The following is a 26,368-nucleotide window of genomic DNA, read 5'->3' as shown; positions in this document are numbered from 1 at the left end:
ATTGAGTGGAGAATGGGCTCTCACCTCAGGGCCAGAGACCTCATCGGGGAACAGACTTGGTACACGTTACAGCAGATCCAAGAATCTCGTAGCTGTCCCTTCTTAGACCCCTGGAGCTTACTCCAGTTCACTCACTTCTTAAGCTCGACTGGATCCCGGGAAGACTTTTCCAGATCCCTCACCCCCTTTGAGTCTCTCTGCATGGGCTCAGGCCCAATTAGAAAAACTCTATCTGCAATTTACCAACTTTTGTCCTCAGATGGGGCCTGGTCCAAATCTTTGAAAGAGAAATGGGAATCAGATCTCCAGAGGTCTTTCACAGATAAGCAGTGGGATAAAATAATCTTAATCAACCACACATCTGCTATATCCTCGAGAATTCAAGAATCAAATTACAAAATCCTGACTCGGTGGTATTTGACGCCCACCAGACTACACAAAATTTATCCCACTGCTGATCAGAAATGTTGGAGATGTCAGCAACATAATGGTACCCTGCTACACATCTTCTGGCACTGCCCACTAATTAGGAGCTTCTGGTCGGAAGTCCAAATCTGTATAAAAGAACTTACGAGTGCAGACCCAGTACCAGATCCTGCCTTCTATCTTTTATACCACACTGACAAACCGCTCAAAAAAATAAAAAAGTCTCTGATGAAACATCTTCTACAGGCTGCGAGAGTTTTGATCGCCAGACATTGGAAGGATACTAAACCACCTTCCATCTTAGAGTGGATTTCTGAACTCAAATTCATATGCGAGATGGAATCTCTTACTGCAGCAATTCATCGAACTGATGAGCAACACTCTCGCACCTGGATGCCCTGGCATGAATTCCTTGAATCAAATAGCTTCAGATCTCTGCTGGCTGGAGCTGACTCGTAACTAAACATAAATATAATCCTATATCTCCTGGCATGACAACCTTTCTAATTCTGGATAAGGCACACTGGTTTCACAGCGCAAGGGTTAGTGTGTCCTAATTCCTCTCCATTTTCTTTTTCTTCTTTCCTGCTACCTTTTCTATATATTCTCTTCTATAACCTTTTGATCTAGGTAATCAGTTGATTTGTTATGGTGCACTGGGTCGGTCACGGTTTCTGCCGCTCAATATATATATACTCACCTCTCCAGGTTGCCGGACTGTAGCCCCCTTGGTCCAAATGTTGGTCTTTCATATATGGTGTTTGTCAAGAGGTAGCGCTCAAGGTGCGTATCACCTATAAAGGATGTCATCAAATCAAATATGTTCAGCTTATACTACATATGACAGGTACAAGCCTAAATATAAACACTTTGACACTCAAAGTCCATGCAAGGTTAATAGCAGGATAATAACTAAAAGTCCATGTACACAGGCCCTAAAATTTAAAACTTGGACTAGATCACTGGTTTCTTCTCCATAGGTACACACAGCACACTAAAAGTAGATTCTTCAAATTGTGGACCCTCCACCAACACCCTTTGTGGTCCACTCACCGCTGTATTAGACCAACCAATGGTCTATATGCACATTGGGACCGTTCCCGGGTCGTCCCCCACCTCTCGATCAAATGCAGTGTGTCTTTAATCCAAACAGGCCTCTTCATATACGATGCAGCCTTCTAGCTAAAAAACTTAGTGAAGAGAACTCCACATAGCGTAATACTGCTTAAAAATGTTTATTTAATAAAATGCAATTGCACTCACATGTTTGTAGATAAAATCAGCGCATAGAGTGATTTGTAAACGGGCTCTCCCCCGTTCAGGTGGCCAGGCTGGCAGGCTCCTCAGAGTGGATCCCCTCTATTTCCGCCGCGCGGTCGGAAGAAAAACGGACGCCACACGTGCCTCCTCGCCGCCGCTCACCCTGTGATTGTGTTGCCCAGTTTCCGCATCAGACTCCGCCCTATCGATTTCGTCACCAAGTGACTCATCAGGGGCATGGAGTCCGATGCGTCCCAGGCCTTTTTGAACTAATGGAGCGCTTCCCGCGCATGCTCCATACATACACTATGGACGCCTGCCAATCTGCCGCCATCTAGTGAATAAAATTAGTATTACGCTAAAAAACAAAGTAAATACCTAGCAGACCTCGCAGAGTGAGCTGTTACATTTCTATGTAACCACATTCCTCATATTTATGCAATTCCCTCCCCTCCCTCACTAAATTCACATCCTACCATCACACAGGTTGTTCCCAAAATTTACTACCCACAGCACATCAAATCCCCAATCACAAATTACAATTCATGTGTGTTCATGCGTTCCTGCCCCCAGTCCATACCCTATATAGGTGAACCCCCTACCTTCCTTCATCCCACCACCCCCCTTTTGCCATTTAACCCTAAATTCCATTACCCCCATCATCCCCTTACATATATTAGGGATCAGAGGTCATGAACACATACCCACACATTTACATACCACAGGGACATAGTTCCAAGCTCTTTTAAAGCTACAACATATCAAATTTGCATACATATAACCCCTTACCCCACCTTGGGTTCATTCTCTGAGTGCCCTTCATTCCCCCCTCTTCTCTCACACCCCTTCATTTGGATCATTTCACCCCATCTGGAACATTTCTCTAGACAAAGTTTTGCCATCAGTGGGATCAGGGTGCATGCGCACACATCACACCCCTAATCCCCCAAAAAGCATACCAGATCGATATCTATATTGAGGCCATCCGGTCTCAATGTCCCCATCCGGTGGATCCACTTGGTTTCCTCCTGTGAGACCCTTTTGAGTTTATTACACCCCCTCCAGTTGGGAATAATTTTCTGTAACGCACAAAAAGATAACTCCCTGGGGTTACAGTTATGGTGGCTACTAAAATGGGCTGAAACTCCGTGATTGGGGTATCCCTTCACAATGTTGCGAATATGCTCCCCCATCCGCTCCTTTAAGGTGCGTGTAGTTCTCCCGATATACTGCCATCCACATTTGCACAAGGCAAGGTATACAACAAATCTATCATTACAGGTAATGAATTCTTGAATTTTAAAGCTTTTTCCATTGCTGAAGGATGTCACCCTATCAGTTTTTTGACCTACAGCCTCCCTGCAGGCTTTACAGCTCCTACACGGGAAGAAACCCGCTGTTTGCCATCCCTGCATGCGTGGTACCTTCTTAGGCTCCACACAGCTTGGTGCAAGGATTTGTTTTAAATTTTGTGCTTTTCTATAAATGAATTTTGGTTGGGTTGGGATAATACTCCTCAATGTTAGATCTGTTTCCAAAATGCCCCAGTGCTGCTTGATAATATTCTGGAGCTGTTTGTATTGAGTGTTATACCCTGTAATGAAGGCCAGATCATACTCACCCTTAGTCTCTTCCACTCGCTTATCCATCAAAAGTGTTTTTCTATCCAGGTTTCCCACCCTTTCAATTTCTCTATCCAGCTCTTCTTCATAGTATCCCTTTTCCATAAATCTATTTTTCAGAAGTTCCGCCTGCCTATAGTAATCATATGTGTTTGTGCAATTTCGTTTCATCCTTAGAAATTGTCCCCTAGGTATCCCTCTGATCCAGGCCGGGTGGTGGCAACTGTCCACAGATATATATCCGTTCCTGTCAGTGTCCTTAAAATAGCTTCTCGTTCCCATTATATTACCTTCTCTCACTATCTCCAAATCCAGGAACTGGATAAGGTCCTTACTCGATTGCATAGTGAGGGAGATACCCAGGTCATTGCTGTTAAGACAATCCACATATGAACCTAGAGATTCCTGCCCTCCCCCCCATATGAAGAAAAGGTCGTCTATAAATCTGCGCCACAGCCTGACCGGGCTGTTTCCCTCCCCTAAGATGGACAGCTCCCACTTACCCATAAAAAGGTTTGCGAGACTTGGGGCATAGCTTGCCCCCATGGCGCATCCCTTTGTCTGATTATAGAAGTTCCCATCATGCCAAAAATAGTTCCGTTCCAGGGCAAATTTAAGTAGCCTCAATATATACGTCCTTTGCTCATCTTTTATTTTATCCTCTTTTTTAAAAAAGAAGTCAACCGCCTCCAAACCCAACTCATGTTTTATATTAGTATACAGAGAGGAGACATCCATTGTCACCATAACCTCTGAATCATTTAAAGTTTCCCCTTCTATTACTTGCAACATATGTTTGGTGTCCTTCAGTACATTGGGCAACCCCTCCACCATTGGTTTAAGAAATTCATCCAAATATTGCCCCAATCTATGGGTCACTGACCCTATCCCACTAATTATGGGACGCCCTGGAGGATCCTTTTTATTTTTATGCATTTTAGGGACTTGATATATGATGGGTATCCGTGGTACATCTGGAACAATAAATTTAAATTCTTCATCCGTAATTAATCCCCTATCCATCCCCTCCCTGAGTATCTCCCTCAGTTCTGTCATATATTTTCCTGTTGGGTCTCCTTTTAACAGGGTGTATGCTTCTTTATCACCCACCAATCTATCTAGTTCAGTTTTATATTGAGATTTATTTAAGACCACCACCCCCCCTCCCTTATCCGCGGGTCTCACCACCAGTCCTTTACCCTCCAGCATGTCCCTAGCCATTTCCCTTGTATGCCCATTCTTTTGTTCCGGGATCTTATTCATGTCCTTAGACCCGCGGATAAGGGAGGGGGGGTGGTGGTCTTAAATAAATCTCAATATAAAACTGAACTAGATAGATTGGTGGGTGATAAAGAAGCATACACCCTGTTAAAAGGAGACCCAACAGGAAAATATATGACAGAACTGAGGGAGATACTCAGGGAGGGGATGGATAGGGGATTAATTACGGATGAAGAATTTAAATTTATTGTTCCAGATGTACCACGGATACCCATCATATATCAAGTCCCTAAAATGCATAAAAATAAAAAGGATCCTCCAGGGCGTCCCATAATTAGTGGGATAGGGTCAGTGACCCATAGATTGGGGCAATATTTGGATGAATTTCTTAAACCAATGGTGGAGGGGTTGCCCAATGTACTGAAGGACACCAAACATATGTTGCAAGTAATAGAAGGGGAAACTTTAAATGATTCAGAGGTTATGGTGACAATGGATGTCTCCTCTCTGTATACTAATATAAAACATGAGTTGGGTTTGGAGGCGGTTGACTTCTTTTTTAAAAAAGAGGATAAAATAAAAGATGAGCAAAGGACGTATATATTGAGGCTACTTAAATTTGCCCTGGAACGGAACTATTTTTGGCATGATGGGAACTTCTATAATCAGACAAAGGGATGCGCCATGGGGGCAAGCTATGCCCCAAGTCTCGCAAACCTTTTTATGGGTAAGTGGGAGCTGTCCATCTTAGGGGAGGGAAACAGCCCGGTCAGGCTGTGGCGCAGATTTATAGACGACCTTTTCTTCATATGGGGGGGAGGGCAGGAATCTCTAGGTTCATATGTGGATTGTCTTAACAGCAATGACCTGGGTATCTCCCTCACTATGCAATCGAGTAAGGACCTTATCCAGTTCCTGGATTTGGAGATAGTGAGAGAAGGTAATATAATGGGAACGAGAAGCTATTTTAAGGACACTGACAGGAACGGATATATATCTGTGGACAGTTGCCACCACCCGGCCTGGATCAGAGGGATACCTAGGGGACAATTTCTAAGGATGAAACGAAATTGCACAAACACATATGATTACTATAGGCAGGCGGAACTTCTGAAAAATAGATTTATGGAAAAGGGATACTATGAAGAAGAGCTGGATAGAGAAATTGAAAGGGTGGGAAACCTGGATAGAAAAACACTTTTGATGGATAAGCGAGTGGAAGAGACTAAGGGTGAGTATGATCTGGCCTTCATTACAGGGTATAACACTCAATACAAACAGCTCCAGAATATTATCAAGCAGCACTGGGGCATTTTGGAAACAGATCTAACATTGAGGAGTATTATCCCAACCCAACCAAAATTCATTTATAGAAAAGCACAAAATTTAAAACAAATCCTTGCACCAAGCTGTGTGGAGCCTAAGAAGGTACCACGCATGCAGGGATGGCAAACAGCGGGTTTCTTCCCGTGTAGGAGCTGTAAAGCCTGCAGGGAGGCTGTAGGTCAAAAAACTGATAGGGTGACATCCTTCAGCAATGGAAAAAGCTTTAAAATTCAAGAATTCATTACCTGTAATGATAGATTTGTTGTATACCTTGCCTGGTGCAAATGTGGATGGCAGTATATCGGGAGAACTACACGCACCTTAAAGGAGCGGATGGGGGAGCATATTCGCAACATTGTGAAGGGATACCCCAATCACGGAGTTTCAGCCCATTTTAGTAGCCACCATAACTGTAACCCCAGGGAGTTATCTTTTTGTGCGTTACAGAAAATTATTCCCAACTGGAGGGGGTGTAATAAACTCAAAAGGGTCTCACAGGAGGAAACCAAGTGGATCCACCGGATGGGGACATTGAGACCGGATGGCCTCAATATAGATATCGATCTGGTATGCTTTTTGGGGGATTAGGGGTGTGATGTGTGCGCATGCACCCTGATCCCACTGATGGCAAAACTTTGTCTAGAGAAATGTTCCAGATGGGGTGAAATGATCCAAATGAAGGGGTGTGAGAGAAGAGGGGGGAATGAAGGGCACTCAGAGAATGAACCCAAGGTGGGGTAAGGGGTTATATGTATGCAAATTTGATATGTTGTAGCTTTAAAAGAGCTTGGAACTATGTCCCTGTGGTATGTAAATGTGTGGGTATGTGTTCATGACCTCTGATCCCTAATATATGTAAGGGGATGATGGGGGTAATGGAATTTAGGGTTAAATGGCAAAAGGGGGGTGGTGGGATGAAGGAAGGTAGGGGGTTCACCTATATAGGGTATGGACTGGGGGCAGGAACGCATGAACACACATGAATTGTAATTTGTGATTGGGGATTTGATGTGCTGTGGGTAGTAAATTTTGGGAACAACCTGTGTGATGGTAGGATGTGAATTTAGTGAGGGAGGGGAGGGAATTGCATAAATATGAGGAATGTGGTTACATAGAAATGTAACAGCTCACTCTGCGAGGTCTGCTAGGTATTTACTTTGTTTTTTAGCGTAATACTAATTTTATTCACTAGATGGCGGCAGATTGGCAGGCGTCCATAGTGTATGTATGGAGCATGCGCGGGAAGCGCTCCATTAGTTCAAAAAGGCCTGGGACGCATCGGACTCCATGCCCCTGATGAGTCACTTGGTGACGAAATCGATAGGGCGGAGTCTGATGCGGAAACTGGGCAACACAATCACAGGGTGAGCGGCGGCGAGGAGGCACGTGTGGCGTCCGTTTTTCTTCCGACCGCGCGGCGGAAATAGAGGGGATCCACTCTGAGGAGCCTGCCAGCCTGGCCACCTGAACGGGGGAGAGCCCGTTTACAAATCACTCTATGCGCTGATTTTATCTACAAACATGTGAGTGCAATTGCATTTTATTAAATAAACATTTTTAAGCAGTATTACGCTATGTGGAGTTCTCTTCACTAAGTTTTTTAGCTAGAAGGCTGCATCGTATATGAAGAGGCCTGTTTGGATTAAAGACACACTGCATTTGATCGAGAGGTGGGGGACGACCCGGGAACGGTCCCAATGTGCATATAGACCATTGGTTGGTCTAATACAGCGGTGAGTGGACCACAAAGGGTGTTGGTGGAGGGTCCACAATTTGAAGAATCTACTTTTAGTGTGCTGTGTGTACCTATGGAGAAGAAACCAGTGATCTAGTCCAAGTTTTAAATTTTAGGGCCTGTGTACATGGACTTTTAGTTATTATCCTGCTATTAACCTTGCATGGACTTTGAGTGTCAAAGTGTTTATATTTAGGCTTGTACCTGTCATATGTAGTATAAGCTGAACATATTTGATTTGATGACATCCTTTATAGGTGATACGCACCTTGAGCGCTACCTCTTGACAAACAGAATTTTATAGAATAGAGGAGGCGATCGGGTGTTGCTATCAGGTGCTGAGTAGGGACACTGTGAGCGCTATCCTCTTTATACAAGCTTTCATATATGGTGTCCTGGGATGTATGATCCCACTGGGCTCCTGGGTCACCACAGCCCCTAAATTCCCCTTATGGACCTGGCGGCAACTCTCACTCACATTATATACCTTTTGTCGAGAGCGAGGAGTTTGTTCCTCTCTACCCAACAACCCACAGTCCGTTTGGGCAATAGACAGTCCATGACCGATTCCAGCTCCTCCATTCATACAAGATGGCCATATATACCCTAATCTCAAACAGCGCTGGCTTGCTGTAACTTCATGTGTTTATTGTTATATACGTGCCCACACAAGAATGTACCTAATAGTTATGTTACTGTATGCTCTGTTTTATAACTCTATATCTCAAAAATAAAGAATTAAAAAAAAAAAAAAACAGTGTAAGAATGACAGAAGTTTCAATATTCCCCTTGAAAATCAATAGGTGAATTTTGATTGGCTCTGGTAGGCTCCACCTACTTTTCCGTATATTAATCCTAGTCCCCCAGTGACCAACTGTGTCAAGTTTGAGAACCCTGCCATTAACAGTGTAAGAATAGCTGCAATTTGTTGTTTGTTTTTGGCTCTACCCACTATTTCTAACCTTGACAAACAGTCACTCACTGGCCAAGTTTATGAGCTTTGTGGTCTTTGGCATCAATAAGTTGCATTTTACCATTGAAATTAAACAAATCTGATTGGCTGTTTTTGGCCCACTCCCTTTTCAGAATTTAAACCCCAGTCTACCAGTGACTGACTGTACCCGATTTGAGGCCTCTGCCATTAAGAGTGTATGAATGGCAGCAATGTAAATATTCCCCTTGAAAATCAAAAGGTGAATTTTGATTGGCTGCTGTAGGCTCCACCCACTTTACTGAATATTAATCCCAGTCACCCAGTGGCCAACTGTGTCAAGTTTGAGAACCCTGCCAATAACAGAATGGCTGAAATCAATCTAAAAAATCTGATTGGCTGTTTGTGGCTCCGCCCACTTTAGTGAATTTGGACCCCAGTCACCCAATAACTGACTGTATCAGGTTTGAGACCTCTGCCATTAACAGTGTAAGAATGGTAGCAATGTAAATGTGCCTCCTTGAAAATCAATAGGTACATTTTGATTGGCTGTTTTTAGGCTCCACTCACATTTCTGAATATTAATCCCAGTCATCCAGTGGCCAATTGTGTCAAGTTTGGGAACCCTGCCATGTAAAAAATTAAGTTGTTGGCGCCGCACACTTTTTGTAACCTTGACATACAGTCACTCTATCAAGTTTATCAGCTTTGGGGTCCTTGGTATCAATACTTTGTATATTCCCATTGAAAAATAAACAAATCTTATTGGCTGTTTGTGGCTCCGCCCCATTTCTGATTTTGAACCCTAATCACCCAGTGACCAACTGTACCAGGTTTGAGGCATCTGCTATTAACAGAATAAGAATAGTAGCAGCTTAAATATTCCCTTTGAAAATCGAAAGGTGAATTTTTATTGGCTGTTGAAGGCTCCACCTACCTTCCAAATTCTTAATCTCATTCACCCAGTGACCAACTGTGCAAAGTTTGAGAACCCTGCCATTAACGGTGTAAGAATGGCTACAGTTTATATTTTTCTAGTCAAATTTGTTTTTTGCTCCGCCCACTTTTTGTAACCTGGACACACAGTCACTCAATGGCCAAGTTTGTGAGCTGTCAGGTTCCTGGCATCAAAAATGTGTGAATGGAGCACTTTATCCACCAAGGAAATCTGATTGGCTGTGGCCCCGCCCCTTTAGTAAATTTGGACCCCAGTTACCCAAAGACAGACTGTAGCAAGTTTGAAGCCTCTGCCATTAACAGTGTAACAATGGCAGCATTTTAAATATTCCCCTTGAAAATCGATAGGTGAATTTTGATTGGCTGTTGTAGGCTCCACCCACTTTCTTGAATCTTAATCGGATTCACCCAGTGACCAACTGTGGGAAGTTTGAGAACCCTGCGATTAACAGTCTAAGAATGGCTGCAGTTTACATTTTCCAATTTAAAATTAATGGATGAAATTTGATTGGCTGTTTTATGCTCCGCCCACTTTTCCTGGATTTGTAACCTTGGTCACCAAGTGACCAACTGTGCCAAGTGTGGGGACTCTGGCTTGATTACTGGCAGAATGGCAGCCTTATACATTTTTTCCATTGACTTGAATGGGTGAAATCTGATTGACTGTTTGTAGCTCTGCCTACGTGTGCAGGGGAGCTGCGAGACCCCCAGAACATATCATCCCAAGTAGTAAGGGATCTGTATACCAAGTTTCGTTCAAATCGGTCAAGGCGTTTTCGCGTGGTGCACACACACACACACTCACACTCACACTCACACTCTCACACACACACACACTCTCTCTCTCTCTCTCTCTCTCTCTCTCTCTCTCTCTCTCTCTCTCACTCACTCACTCACTCACTCACTCACTCACTCACTCACTCACTCACACACACTCACACACACACTCTCACACACACACTCTCTCACTCGCACTCGCACTCGCACTCTCACACTCTCACTCTCACTCACACTCTCACTCTCACTCGCACTCTCTCACACTCGCACTCTCACTCTCACACTCACACTCACACTCTCTCTCACTCACACTCTCTCTCACTCACTCACACTCACACTCTCTCTCACTCACACACACACTCTCTCACACACACACTCTCACACACACTCTCTCTCTCTCTCACACACACTCTCTCTCTCTCTCACACACACGCTCACACACACACACACACACACACACACACACACACACACACACACACACACACACACACACACACACACACACACACACACACACACACAATTTTATATATAGATATATATGCATCAAGTGGCGCATGAGATGTTACCTACTAAAGGGGGTAAATGCTATGGTAATGTTTCTCTAGGACAGGTAGCGATGGCTGAGTCAGGATAATGGGACGGGTTATCTATGCAGGATTGCTATGCTGCTCTGGCTAGGGATATGTTACGACGTACACTGCATAAGTCGTGCTGCTGACACACAGGTAGTGAGAGGGATTTTTCCAGGACATTTGTGGTGCTTATGTGGGCCTTTTAATGTTAAGCAGTGGTGTTTGAATTAGTAATGTGAGGAAGTGATATGTCTGGGGCTGCTTCGGTGATTAATCATAGTTGTGCAACAGACATATAAGAGTAATGTGCTCCTGAGCCACAAATTGATGCTTGAGATTCCTCCTGATGGCCGAGTATGGGGGTGTTTAACCAAATGTGAATCCTTGTTTACCTTTTGGTCATTGCTGGTAATACACAATAAGATCCTTCACATGAGAATTTGCGAACAAAAGGCATGTAATGGATAAACTACATAGTGTGAGAAATAGATAGAACATTTTATCATATTTTCTATATTAATTCCAGTTTAAATTCATTAGGAGTCGGAGTTGGTGCATTTTTTAGCAACTCCGACTCCAGGTACCCAAAAATTGCTTTTACTCCGACTCCATAGCCCTGTTTTTTTTTTTTTTGTTTTTTTTTTATAATTTAGTAGATATGACCAGTCTTTTACCTGCACATTCTTGGACACAGGTAATATCTGGGTAATCAGGTGCTAAATTTAAAAGGTCTTGACTTTCTACCAGAGCTGGTTGTGGCATGCAGAGGTCCCTGAGAGAGATGCAAATAATTCTGACATGTATGCAAATTTAATGTAAATTGCAGCTTGGAATTGGGCCAATCGGAATTGTCAGGAAGTATGTATGATTTGCCCAACTCCAAGCTGCCTGCAATATGCTTGCAACAATAAAGTAATGAAGTTGCACCCAATGGATGGAACGGCGTACCAGAACCCCTACCCCAGCACCTCCAGGGGTATATAGCATATACTGTACATACAAGGATGGGTTGGCACCGCCAGTAGTAGATTATAGCTCTTATTTGCTCCCTTGCCGATAAAAGAGCTATAATCTACTACTGGCGGTGCCGACCCATCCTTGTATGTATATGCAATATGCTTGCAAGCATATTATATAGAACTGCAATACATGGCTTCTTGTTGAGTGGTTTATTTAATAACCTTTTTGTTGTGCTTTTTCCCTAGGATAACATGTTGCCACCTGCCTTTCCAGAGCAAATGGCTCTATGTGGGCACGGAGAGAGGAAACATCCACATTGTCAACGTGGAGTCGTTCACGCTTTCAGGCTATGTCATCATGTGGAATAAAGCCATTGAACTGTGAGTGTTACGTAGCCAGTGACAGTAATAAGAACATTTTTGCCAATGCTGCATGACTATGCCCTGAGCATTCCTCTAGAAAGGAGGGCGCAAAGCCAAGTTAAAGATGCATAAATTCTTTCTAATTGGTTGCAGAGAATCTGATGCCTCACTAGATTATCAGTTTATATACGTCCGTTCTTGCTCCGAGAGCTAATTACTTTTTGGAGGCCTGAGTACTGACTGCCGAGAAATCCAACTAGATAAAATCACTTGGAGCATTTATGTGGCATGACACAGTTTCCTAGCTGAGCGTGTTTTCTATGCCCTTATTCTTTTTCATTTTGAAGCTTTTGACAGCTGCATGATTTTATTAAAACTACTCTTGGGTACAATCCCATAATATACACAGGCTCCAGTTTTAGAATGCTAATAATAGATAAGCACTGCATGTGCCAGCCAGGAGAGACATTACTGTACATTCCAATGCACCAGCCGCATGGGAGACGCACACGCACACACACGATTGGCTAATTGTTGCTTGCATGACCAGGAGTACAGATGTACCTAATAATGAAGTACACAAGTGAGTAGCATGATCCTGGAGCCTGTCTTTAGGACCCTGTAGTGTTCTTGGTGATGCTTGTGCTGACATTTATAAGTTATGAAATTAGCCTGTAAGGGACTCAGAAAGTTACCTCTAGGTCCAGAAATATGGCACTTTCATATTGCTTCTCTGGAGGGATACTCGGCTCAATATGCAGGCATTTCATGTGGAAAAAAAATAGCATACCATCAGGAGCTCGCATATGTTGCATAATTAGTATCAGATAAACACTTTTGGAAATTTCATTTCACTTTTCATACTGTTCTGCAGGGAATAATATTGGTTCGTTCATAAACTGAAATCTCAATTACTATTGGTAATAAGTAACTTTCTTTAACATTTTTTTTCCATTCTGATGGTGATCTCTATTGTAATACTTTCTGGGTCACAGGCCTATGAGTATGCAGTCCAGATGTTCTGACTCCACTCTAAACTTTAACCATTAAAATCACAACATTTCTTGATGCAGAATTGCAATTTGTGTTTTGCGTGAACCAGCCCTTAGGCCTGCGGTCCACTTGCTGATTGATGGTGCTTAATGGTAATGTGCTGCAGCAGTGGAAACCTATGAGCAGGGGCGTTCCTAGGGTCTTTGGAGATGGGGGGCACTAGGCGGGGGCATATGCGGCGCGCATGCGGTGAGTAAGCGTGAACATGGGTGAGGCCAAATGTACTCTAACTTAGCAGTGGTGTAAGCTACAGATAATGGGCCTGCCTATCGAAATATTGGACGGAGCCCCCTGTCCTTTATTTAGATAATTTACATTCAGTATAGGCAAAGATCAAAGATGTATACGCACATACAATTTTGATTGGTCAATCACTGACCAATTTTACCACCCCCATGCAGTAAGTGGGCCAACAGACAATGAATTTGATGAACAGAGCTAAAATTGGCTAATCAAAATTGTATGTGTGTACCAGGCTTTACAGCTAATACTGTACATACTGAAAGTAGCAGGGATCAGCATACAATACAGCTGGTTTAGAATCAGTAGAGGCACAGAGTAACCCCTTATATTGTACACACTGGAGGTAGATCAGCACACACTGCAGGCACTAGAGAACAGCTTATACTGTACATACTGTAGGCAGCAGAATTCTGCACACTGCAGCTAGCATGTCCAAAAATATGAGGGTTACGTTGTGTGGTGCGCCGCGCTGAAAAATGGGTGGGCCATGGACCAGAATGTAGGTGTGGTAACGGGTGGAGACAAATTTACATGAACTTAGCAATGGTGGGACATTGGATTAGGACAGTGGTGGCGCACCTTTTGGAGGGAGAGTGCCCGAACTGCAACCCAAAAGTCACTTATCTATCGCAAAGTGGCAACATCAATTTAAACTAAATACTGTACAAACATTTTAACTCCTATATGAACATTATGGAAAATCCAAGTTGAAAATAAACTGTGATGATAAACAATTTCATCCATCCTACTCCTGAAAAATGTATTCATTCATGTGACCCCCAACAAGACGAATTCAGCAATCATGAGGCGCCCCATCAAGACAAGTTCAGCAATTGTGAGGACCCCAACAAGACAAATTCAGCAATTGTGAGGACCCCAACAAGACAAATTCAGCAATCTTGAGGCTCCCAACAAACCATGAGGCCCCCAACAAGACAAATTCAGCAGTCATGAGGCACATAAACAGACAGCATTTCACATAAATAGGCAAAATGACCCCTTAATATGGTAGACCCCTCTCACCTGGCTTCTGAATTCTCCTCTACTGGCAGCTGTGCCTGGCAATACTGTTTTTGGTTGGATTGGGGATGATGTGTGGGCTGAAAGGCCTGGCAGTGATGCTGTGGCCGATGCTGTGGCTTGGCTGGCGGTGATGCTGTGACCTGGCTGGCGGTAATGCTGGGCTGTTGAAGTAAATGCTGGCCTGACTGGTGGTGTGGCCTTTTTGACAGTGATTCTGGGCTGGCTGGCTGGTGGTGATACTGGGCTGGCTGGCCTGGATAGTTTAGGTAGTGACAGGTGCCCCGTAGTTAATGTAGCGCCAGGAGTCCCCCAGTTTAGGTAGTGTGACAGGCGCCCGCTAGGTTAGGTAGTTAGTCACAGGGACCCCCAGGTTAGGTAGTGAGTGACAGGGACCCCCTGGTTAGGTAGTGACAGGCACTCCCCAGGTTAGGTAGTGAGTGACAGGGACCCCCAGGTTAGGTAGTGAGTGACAGGGACCCCCAGGCTAGGTAGTGAGTGGCAGGCACCCCCCAGGTTAGGTAGTGAGTGACAGAGACCCCCAGGCTAGGTAGTGAGTGACAGGGACCCCTCACTCACCTCGCAGGAGCAGCTTCAGACCTTGATCAGCAGGCGACCCGACCAGTTAGAGCGTGCGCACGGACCCACCACGCTCTATATGCGGAAGTGATGTCACTTCCGCATATAAGTGCGGTGTGCCAGGTCCTAGCGTCCGCACAGTGGTCGCCGGCTAATCGAGGTCTGATGCTGGCAGCGGCGGCTAGCAGGGGGGAGAAGCGGCGGCCAGGGGAGACAACGGGGCACCCTAATAAATTGGGGGCACCCGCGGACATTTGTGGGGCACAGGCCCCCCTAAAATAGGGCTAGCGACGCCCCTGCCTATGAGGTTGGTGCTGCATTTTGGGAACAATCCCGCAGCGATCGCATTATGGCAGCTGAGCCTAGCCACGATTGCTCCAGGAATTATATTTGAGATTGTGGGACTTCCGAGATTAGGGAGTTGCAACAGTTTTGCGATTTCCCAGAAAGTGCCATCTGTAGGCCCCAGGCCTCTGTGCAACAGTCTGCTGTTCTCTTGAAGAAACTCTTCACCTCATTTTACAAAGTAAAGATTCATAGGTGGGAAGACCTGCTTTTACCAAGGCAGTTTCTTGGGCAGGGCGGCTGCCCTGGGTGCAGACCAGCAAGTAGAAGGGGGCGCCTGCAGAAAGACATAACTGCTAGGGAGCTGGTGACATGTGGTGCAACCAAATGGAAGAGGAAAGATTAACAGAGCGATCATCTTCCTCGACTCGTCCTGGGCTGCCTGTGTCTGACGTCACGTCATCACGTCACCACCGCGTGTTAACACCTGATGTCCTGAAGTGGTACTGCATGCTGTCGGTGCACGTGCCCATGGAGGAGTCGGCTTTCCGGGCTCTCTTCGCCTGTGCGTTTTCCTGGCCCCTGCTTCCTCCTGGAAGAGTGGCTAGTTACTAGTAAGTAGGCAGATCTTACTTGTGACCTGTGACTGTCCCTAAAGAGTAAGGGGTCGCGAGTCCACGGTGGTGGGGCGCAATTTTTACACCCTCGCCCTGGGTGCAATTTAGCCTAGAAACTGCCCTGACAGTGATCTTGGGATTTAAAAGGCAAAGCAAACAAAATCTAGAGTTCAATTGTCCCGTTTCCCTGCCTGCTCACATTGAAGAAAATGAGAAAGGGAATAAAAGGCACTGCCCTTTAAGAGGGATATATATATATATATATATATATATATATATATATATATATATATATATATATATATATATATATATATTTCTTGCAATGCATTATCTCCCTATTTTTCTTTCTCTCTCTCTTTCTCTCTCTCTCTCTCTCTCTTTCTCTCACCCCTGTGCTACCTCCTGCTTCCCTTCTGTTTCACTGTAAACATTATATTATTAATTTCTATCAAAAATATTACCCTCGCTTAATGCTTTAAAATTTGCAAGAAGTACACTAGTACACTACAACAAAATTCTAAAGTTACCAAACCTTAACTTCCTACTCCATTATAGTATGTTCTCACACACAAAGTTGTTGCACAAGTTCCCCTTGTTTAGTTAGGACCTAATCTGATTCGCATATCTAACTGAACACTATGCAACAGGAAAAAGTGACACTTTCTTCAACATTTCTTCCTGTGATAACTATCTTGATACTCTCTGCATAGCCACACTGCACTCACGGACGCTAAACGGTTTTTACAGCTAGAACTTATAATGAAGAACTTATAATGAACTTACTTTGTATTGTTTCTTTAGAAAGGCATACAGAGACACAGTTTTTTTTTTAAGTAGTCTCCTTTAGGTTTTGGTGTACTTGGTTCAAAAGTCCACAGATTTGTTTATGCCCTAACAAAAGCAAGAAAAGTGGTGTGTCTCTCAGCCACATGTGCACTGTTTTTATCATGTTGGTCTTTAAAAAAAAATCACCAACCATTTAAAGAGAACCATATACAGGATGTTTTTTCAAGCGGGCTCGATCACTTTGAATCTGCCTGACAGTAATGTTTTTACTACCCTCAATTAATTTACATCAGATTGTTGTCAATTTAAGTCTATAGACTGGAAGCAGTAACATTTCATTTGAGTAGCTAGTCAGCTGGTCAGTTGGCCTGCATTGAGCTATACCTCCCATCAGGGCCGGATTTTCTATAGGGCACTGTGGGCACGTGCCTACAGGCGCCTGAAAATGGAAAGGTGCCTCACTCACCTCCTCAAGTGCCTCCCTCCCTCCTTCACTATGTAGAGTACCGAGTGAAGGGTAAATTAGAGGCTACTCACCCGGGTCTTGGCATTCCAGTGACCAGATCTCTCTTCAGTCTGGGGCTCCTCTTGCTACCTAATACTAAGGGGCACCTGTAGTCACCTACGCCGGGCAAAGGAACTAAGAGAGAAGACACAGCTGGGACAACCAGCGCACTTACGATGCGGTTCAGAGGGTGTTTGTATGTTCATGGAGGGTGACGTCAAGGGTGCCAGGACATCTGTGCCTATAGGCTCCTGTGATGTAAATCTGGGCCTGCCTGAGAAAGAGGGACACATTGGGAGGAACAGAGTGAGTCGCAGCAAAAGTTGGATGTGGCCAAAATAAGTCCAATTTAGAGGATGAGGCTAATAGATGAAATATACACAATATTATTATTTTGTTATTATTGGTTTATATAGCTCCAGCTAGAGACCTGCGCGGGTCTAATTTTTCAGACTCACACCCGCAGCCTCGCTACCCGCACCTGACCCGCAACCTCCCTCTGGTTCATTTGGTACCAGCACCAGACCCACTACCCGCACCCAACCCGCAACCCAAATAAATCAAAATGGGTACCCGATCCACATTTCGGTAACCCACGGGTACACTACCTGATGCCCTGTGCGGGTCTAATTCTTCAGACCTAAACCCGTCCTCCACCTGCAGACCTGCTATCCGCTCACAAGCCGCTTTCTGGTGAATCTGGTACCCGCACCCGACCTGCAACCCATACCTGACCCACAACCCGATTAAAAATCAAAACGGGTACCTGAACCCGACCCGCATTTCGGTTAAGCCACGGGTACCCAACCCAATGCAGGCATCTAGCTCCAGCATCTTCCGTGGCACTGTACAACAGAATACAAGGTATAACAATACAATATAAACAATACAATTACAGTTGACAAATATAGATTACAGCTTATGCAGTGAACAAATCAATTACGGATTTACATAATGGTGGAAGTTATGAGCACATTACACAGCATTAAAGGGAATCTTTAATCCTGTGTATGAATAAACAGGCTGCAAACACTGTAAGGACCACCAGCAGCCTGTATGTATGAACACACACACGCACCCGCGCACAGCCTGCACGTATGAACACGCACCCGCACACACACACACGCATGAACACACACACACACGTATGAACACACACACGCACCCGCACACAGCCTGCACGTATGAACACACACACACACCCACACACCCCAGCACTTTTACCAGTAGCTGGTAGCAGCCTGTTATCTCCTCCTTTTCCTGCAGAGCTATGTGCACATGTGCATGGCGCAGGCAATCTGTCCACTGAAGTGTGGAGTGAATGGGCTGGAACAGAAGTACTGGGTGTGGGACAGCGTGAGTGGCATGCAAATTCTGGAAATTCCTGCCCAAATCAGGATTGTGAGGTATGCATTAAGCAGTGATCCGGACAATGTTTGCTCAGATCGCAGCAGAAATCTGATCAAATGCTGCAATGTGGTGGCTCAGTTGCATCAACCAATAGTATTTTTTTCACCCATACTACCTCCCTTCTACCCCCATATCCTTCCTATCACACCCCACTCATCTGCATCTACTTTAACCCGTTAGCATCTTCAAGCAAAATATTTCATTTGAAGATGCGCACTAATTTCAACCTCAGTCGGTAGAAATTATTCTGTCTAGTGAGGTCATGCAAAATGGAGCAGAGAGCGTTTTTACAGTTACCCGTTACGGCTTTTTCTCTTCATTCACCTACGGCGCTGCACTCCCTGCATTCTCTTCTGACTTCCGATCACACATTATTACATGGTGACATTTGCCTTCTTACGTTATTACATGTGATCAGGGCTCAGAAAATCAAATCAGCGGCGCAGCGCCACCTGGTGGTGAAAGAGGGGTAATGGAAGAATAAAGGAAGTGATGGTAAGGCTACGGTGAGGCTACAGTCACAAGTTTTATAGACTGTAAGAAACTGCTATATGTGCTTTTCACCTTTGCCCCCTATCAGGCACATAGCATCAAGTTTAACATAGGTTTTCTTTATTCTGCAGAATGTAGACTGTCAACCAGTCATCCTACCATGGACATCGTAAAAAAAAAAAAAATGTCTGATGCAGGGTCTTTTGGCAGGAAGCAGGGAAGCATAGATACAAATCTGTGGCAGCACTGAATTGAAAATACATCCTGGGGAAAAGAGGGTTCTGTTTTGTTTTTTGTCAAAGTTTTTTTTGTGATAATAAAAGATATGTATTTCTGTAAATGGTGCGTTAAAATGGATCATCTGCTGGTTCGTCTGGGATGAATGTTAATCTGCCATTTTGTATATACAATGGTTCCTAGCAAGGCGTATAGTGTGCAATTAGCAAGGGCATCGGATTTGCATAGGCACGGTCTGTCACGTGCTGGGCAGCAGTGCATTGGGATAGCGCACTGCTGCATGCATTTTTTTATCACAAATGCAGTGCTGTCCCATTCATGGTCAGTGATTGGGATCAGCATGGCAAAAGAGAGCAACGCATATTTTGTGAGTAGCATTGTATATGCACGGCCATCTGCTTTGCATAATGTGAATGAAGCCTCAGGCAATGCCTATTTATTTTTACAGTGCTTGAATAGAATTTAAGGCATGAAGACATGAAAAAGATAATGATTGGGTTGTTGCTCTAAGAAGGTCTCGGAGTATCTTTTTTTGCGTCGTCATCATTGTGTCATCTGTAAGATCAGTAACTGACAGCTACATTCTGGACATTTTTCAGTCACATATTTCCCTCCTCTCTTCTAGCCACTTCCAACATGCTTGCAAATGACCTAAGCTCAAGTCTCAGCCTACAACAGAATTTCACTAATTGGCTCTGTCTGTTCTGATATTCTTTTAAATATGTTTTGACATTTTGCAGTAATGACCTGCTCTGGATACTCTGCATTGTTGAAATCGTGTGGTACGGTAATTAGACATTCTAGAAGCTGCTCAGTAGGCCTAAATTTAGACTGAAGGGGGAGTGTAGATCAATGTCTATATTCTTTATATGTATCGGTCTAAAAAGCATTATAGTCATCAATGGTTTGAAAAAAACATTTTCACACTATGTGCTGCACTGTCAGTTTTGGTGCACTGCACATAGTGTGCGATCCGCAAGGCAACATTAGAGTACATAGACTTTCATGTTACTGTTCAGACCTTGTTTCCATGGTCGCAACATACAGCATTGATGGGATGTCACTGGTGCGGTTGTGATCCGCAGCTGGTAACATTTTATCTGGTGATGCGTGCGTATTCCCATTGGGTTCTATTATAATGTGCGTGCCGTGCTTTCGGGAATGCATTTACAAAATTACATTCATGCATTTGTTTTGTAGTGTGAAAGAGCCCTTAAAGAACAAGTTAAGTGTTTTAATCTCACTGGTAGTGGGATTAAAACGGGATTCACATTTGTACTTTAAACCAATGAAAGTCAATGGGATTACCGCTCGAATGCAGGTTTTGCTTGCAGGGGAAAAAAAAAAACTCACAGCAGTGCTCTTTCTCATTGCCTGTCATCAGCCACTGTGGGAAATTGCATGCTTTGCAACACACATAAATTGCGCACTCACTTTTTCCACACAAACATGCAAAGCCTCCCCAAAGATTTCAAGAGAGTTGCGTGGTATGAGCTCAAGACCAAGCAACACCTGTTTTTATAATGGCTGCAGATAAGCCTGTCGGCTAATTCAAGGCTTCCTATGCCCCCAGGAAAGGGGAACAGCACAAACTGGGTCTTAAGTGCACTCACTGCCCAGAAGCACCGCAACCAGGCCCGGGCCAACCATGACACCAGGTGACACGATGTCCGGTGTGGTGAAATTTTTTTGCAACTTTATCAGATTTTGCACTTATTTATAGGTATAGCTTTTAGAAAGTGCAACCTAACCATTGACTTTAACCTATCTGTATCAGAAAATGCAACCCAACCAAACCCTGTTCTCACACATAACCCAAGTGTGTGTGTGTGTGTGTGTGTGTGTGTGTGTGTGTGTGTGTGTGTGTGTGCCGCGAAAACGGCTTGACCGATTTGAACGAAACTTGGTACACAGATCCCTTACTACCTGGGATGATATGTTCTGAGGGTCTCGCGGCCCCCCTGCACACGTGGGCAGAGCTACAAACAGCAAATCAGATTTCACCCATTCAAGTCAATGGAAAAAATGTAAAAGGCTGCCATTCTGCCAGTAATCAAGCCAGAGTCCCCACACTTGGCACAGTTGGTCACTTGGTGACCGAGGTTACAAATCCAGGAAAAGTGGGCGGAGCATAAAACAGCCAATCAAATTTCAGCCGTTCATTTTCAAAGGGAAAATGTAAACTGCAGCCATTCTTAGACTGTTAATCGCAGGGTTCTCAAACTTGCCACAGTTGGTCACTGGGTGAATGCGATTAAGATTCAAGAAAGTGGGTGGAGCCTACAACTGCCAATCAAAATTCACCTATTTTCAAGGGGAATATTTAAACTGCTGCCGTTCTTACACTGTTAATGGCAGAGGCTTCAAACTTCCTACAGTGTGTGTCTTTGGGTAACTGGGGTCCAAATTCACTAAAGGGGTGGGGCCGCAAACAGCCAATCAGATTTCCTTGGTGGATAAACTGCTTCCATTCACACATTTTTGATGCCAGGAGCCTGAAAGCTCACAAACTTTGTCATTGAGTGACTGTGTGTCCAGGTTACAAAAAGTGGGCGGAGCCAAAAACAAATTTGACTAGGAAAATATAAACTGTAGCCATTCTTACACCGTTAATGGCAGGCTTCTCAAACTTTGCACAGTTGGTCACTGGGTGAATGAGATTAAGAATTTGGAAGGTAGGTGGAGCTTACAACAGCCAATAGAAATTCACCTTTCGATTTTCAAAGGGAATATTTAAGCTGCTAAAATTCTTATACTGTTAATAGCAGATGCCTCAAACCTGGTACAGTCGGTCACTGGGTGATTAGGGTTCAAAATCAGAAAGGGGCGGAGCCACAAACAGCCAATCAGATTTGTTTATTTTTCAATGGGAATATACAAAGTATTGATACCAAGGACCCCAAAGCTGATAAACTTGATAGAGTGACTGTATGTCAAGGTTAGAAAAATTGTGCGGCGCCAAAAACTTAATTTTTTACATGGCAGGGTTCCCAAACTTGACACAATTGGCCACTGGGTGACTGGGATTAATATGCAGAAATGTGGGTGGAGCCTACAAACGCCAATCAAAATGTACCTATTGATTTTCAAGGGGGAACATTTACATTACATTTTACTCCATCTAATCTGGCTGCGTGTGTGTTCCAATACACCAAGCATCACATGCTAATCATGTGACGCTTGGTATAATGGAGCGCACACGCAGCCCAGATTAGACAGAGAGGACAGCGTGCTTCTGAGCCGAAAGCTATGCGCCGGTCAGAAGTGAAGAGGGAAGAAATATGTCCAGGTCAAGGGTCAAGCAAGTCGCCAGGACACCGGCATGAATAGTGCACGAACAGCGGCAGGAGGAGGTCACGGTATGTACTTTTGACCCCCCACACACTGGAGTTATCTGTTTATTCAGCTGTGGTATCCTTTAATGGCAGAGGTCTCAAACCTGATACAGTCAGTTATTGGGTGACTGGGGTCCAAATTCACTAAAGTGGGTGGAGCCACAAACAGCCAATCAGATTCTTTAAATTGATTTCAGCCATTCTGTTATTGGCAGGGTTCTCAAACTTGACACAGCTGGCCACTGGGTGACTGGGACTAATATTCAGGAAAGTTGGTTTAGCCTACAACAGCCAATCAAAATTCACCTTTTGATTTTCAAGGGGATTATTTACATTGCTGCTATTCATACACTGAATGGCAGAGGCCTCAAATCTGGTACAGTCAGTCACTGGGAGACTGGGGTTTAAATTCTGTAAAGGGAGTGGGCCAAAAACAGCCAATCAGATTTGTTTAATTTCAATGGTAACATGCAACTTATTGATGCCAAAGACCACAAAGCTCATAAACTTGGTCAGTGAGTGACTGTATGTCAAGGTTAGTGGGCAGAGCCAAAAACAACTTTTTTACATGGGAAAATATAAATTGCAGCTATTCTTACACTGTTAATGGCAGGGTTCTTAAACTTGACACAGTTGGTCACTGGGGGACTAGGATTAATATATGGAAAAGTAGGTGGAGCCTACAAGAGCCAATCAAAATTCACCTATTGATTTTCAAGGGGAATATTGAAACTGCTGTCATTCTTACACTGTTAATGGCAGAGGCCTCAAACCTGCTACAGTCGATCATCAAGTGACTGTGGTTCAAATTCACTAAAGGGGTGGAGCCACAAAAATCCAATCATTTGCTTTTTTTGGATATACTGCTTCCATTCACACAATTTTGATGCCAGGAACTCAAAAGCTCACAAACTTGGTCATTGAGTAGTGACTGTGTGTCAAGGTTACAAAAAGTGGGTGGAGTCAAAAACAGATTTTCTGGAAAATTGTAAACTGCAGCCCTTCTTCACTGTTAATTGCAGGGTTCTCAAACTTTGCACAATTGGTTACTAGGTGACTGGGATTAATATTCATAAAAATGGGTGGAGCCTAAACAAGCCAATCAAAATCACCTGTTTATTTTCAAGGGGAATATTAAAATTGCTGCCATTCTTGCACTGTTAATGGCACAAGCCTCAAACCTGGCACAGTTAGTCCTTGGGGTTCAAATTCAGAAAAGGAGACAGAGCCACAAACAGTTTCATTTCTTGGAAAATACAAATTATTGATGCCAAGGACCCCAAAGCTCATAAACTTGGTTATTGAGTGACTGTATGTCCAGGTGACAAAAAGAAGGCAGAGCCAAAACCAAATTTCACTGGGAAAATGTAGACTGCAGGCCTTCTTACACTGTTAATGGCAGGGTTCCCAAACTTTGCCCAGGCCCCAGATGGTCACTGGGTGACTGAGATTAATATTCAGGGAAGTGGGTGGAGCATATAATAGCCAATCAAAATTCACCTGTCGATTTTTAAGGGGAATATTTAAATTCCTGCAATTTTTACACTGGTAATAGCAGATGCCTCAAACCTGCTACAGTTGGTCATTGGGTGACTGGGGTTCAAATGCTGGAGAGGGGCAAAGCCACAAACAGCCAATCTGATTTGTTTAATTTCTATGGGAATATACAAATGATTGATGCTAAAGACCCCAAAGCTCACAAACTTGGTCATTGAGTGTTTGTGCGTTAGGGTTAGAAGAAGTGGGCGGAATCAACACCTGTCAAATACATACCCGGGCAATGCCGGGTCATCAGTGGGTGGAGACAAATACAAATTTCACTGGGAAAATGTAAACTGCAGCCATTCTTACACTGTTAATGGTAGGGTTCATAAACTTTGCACAGTTGCTCACTCAGTGAATGGGATTATTTTAAGAAAAGTGGGTGGAGCCTACAATAGTGTATAAAGCTTCACCTATTGCTTTCAAGTGGAATATTTAATTGCTACCATTCTTGCACTGTTAATGGCACAGGCCTCAAACCTGGTACAGTTGGTCATTGGGTGGCTGGGGTTCAAATTCAGAAAAGGGGGTGGAGCCACAAACAGCCATTCAGATTTTTTTCATTTCAATACAAATTATTCATGCCAAAGACCACAAAGCTCACAAACTTGGTCATTGATTAATTGTTAGGGTTAGAAAAAGTGGGTGGAGCCGACACCAGCCAAATATATTCCCGGGCAACGCCGGGCAATCAGCTAGTTAACCATAAAGGATTGCATTTCTGTGGTGATTTCAGCAACACATCAGTGTCACAGACAGATACGCACTGCTTACATCTGCACAGAAGGATGTAGGATTGGGCCTCCCCTATACTGAACTTGAGCCACATCATCAGACCTGTTATTACAGCCAGCTCAGCTTGTGGCTGTGATCCCTTTGCTGCTGCTATTCATCCTGATGTCATTGGGAAATCTCGGGGGTGCTGCAGAACACAGGACCAACCAGAGGAGGCATGCCATCACTGTAAATCCTTATATCTCACCACATGTTTAGCTCTTATCACTTGGTAATGTCTGTACACCAGGTGTATTTTTTGAGAACTTTGCTAAGTGAACAGTCTAGTGCAGTGTTTTCCAAGAATGTCCTGAAGGCCCACCAACAGTGCATGTTTTGTAGCAATCCACATACCTTGGACACTTCTTTCCCCACCTGTGCATATGTGAGGTTATGTGCAAAACATGCACGTTTGGTGGTTTGGAAAATACTAGTGTAGTTCACAACAGCATTGCTCACAACTGTCCCTCTTTTGGAGGGACAGTCCCTTTTTGAGAGCCCTGTCCCTCTTTCCTCCTCATTTGTCCCTCTTTCAGGGCTTTGTCTCTCTTTCTATGTAAATATATATATTTCTCTACTAAAAAAATGTTTGATTGACTCTAAACTTTATCCCCATTCTTTTAAATTGATATATTACTCATTTTAAAATATTCATATGAAGGAAAATGAACCAGGATAGAAAGGAACAGTGTGGTTTGAATTATAAAGCAACATATTTTTTAATGAAATCTTTATGGTATGCGTGACTAGGGGTGTGGCGGGGGTGTGATTAGGGGTGTGGCATGGGCCTTGCTTAAGTGTCCCTTTTTCTCATCTCAAAAAGTTGGGAGGTATGCACAACAGTACAAGTGGCTGGAGCTCCACTACATATCACTTTCTATGTAAAAGGGAATTTCCTGCCTCATTTGTATTGTGTGCACCTTTACCCAGCCTGGTCTATTAAAATAAGAAACACATCTCTGGTATGTGGAAAGTACAAGCTGCATTTTAACCTATACTTAAAAAGATAGGCTGTGCCTTTTCTGGCAACCTCTGGGTTTCACTGGAATGAATGTGCAATAAACGTCTTTCAGGTAGTGCAGGTTTGCTTTAAATATATTGAAAAATGAATAAACTTTGCATGAAACCAGTACAGCTTTCTGTTAAGGTGCTGTAGGGTGACTGCATTTTAATGTAATGTTGTATTTTAATCTAACATTGGGAAAATATTTGTAGTGTAACCACAGATTCATTTCTCAGGTACAGTCAGTATTTTTATGGTGCTCTCTAGTATTATCTTGTGTTAAGGAAATGCGGCTTTTGTTATGCCCTAAAGTTCTGTTCTGATGTTTT

The 26,368-nt window shown here is 43.8% G+C and overlaps 1 protein-coding gene across 8 annotated transcripts in view; it reads left to right on the top strand.

The window, feature by feature from the left end:
• Positions 1-26,368, top strand: part of STXBP5 (syntaxin binding protein 5) — a 557,868-nt gene that overhangs the window by 248,388 nt on the left and 283,112 nt on the right. For all 8 annotated transcript variants that reach the window (XM_068231993.1, XM_068231992.1, XM_068231991.1 and 5 more), the window contains one exon: positions 12,039-12,173. In XM_068231993.1, coding sequence (XP_068088094.1) covers positions 12,039-12,173 — 135 coding nt within the window. The remainder of the gene's footprint in view (positions 1-12,038; positions 12,174-26,368) is intronic.

This window comes from Hyperolius riggenbachi, chromosome 4, assembly GCF_040937935.1.
Source record: "Hyperolius riggenbachi isolate aHypRig1 chromosome 4, aHypRig1.pri, whole genome shotgun sequence".
Classification (NCBI taxonomy): domain Eukaryota; kingdom Metazoa; phylum Chordata; class Amphibia; order Anura; family Hyperoliidae; genus Hyperolius; species Hyperolius riggenbachi.
The sequence above is the reverse complement of the archived record's forward strand: the minus strand, read 5'-3'. Positions and strand labels throughout refer to the sequence as shown.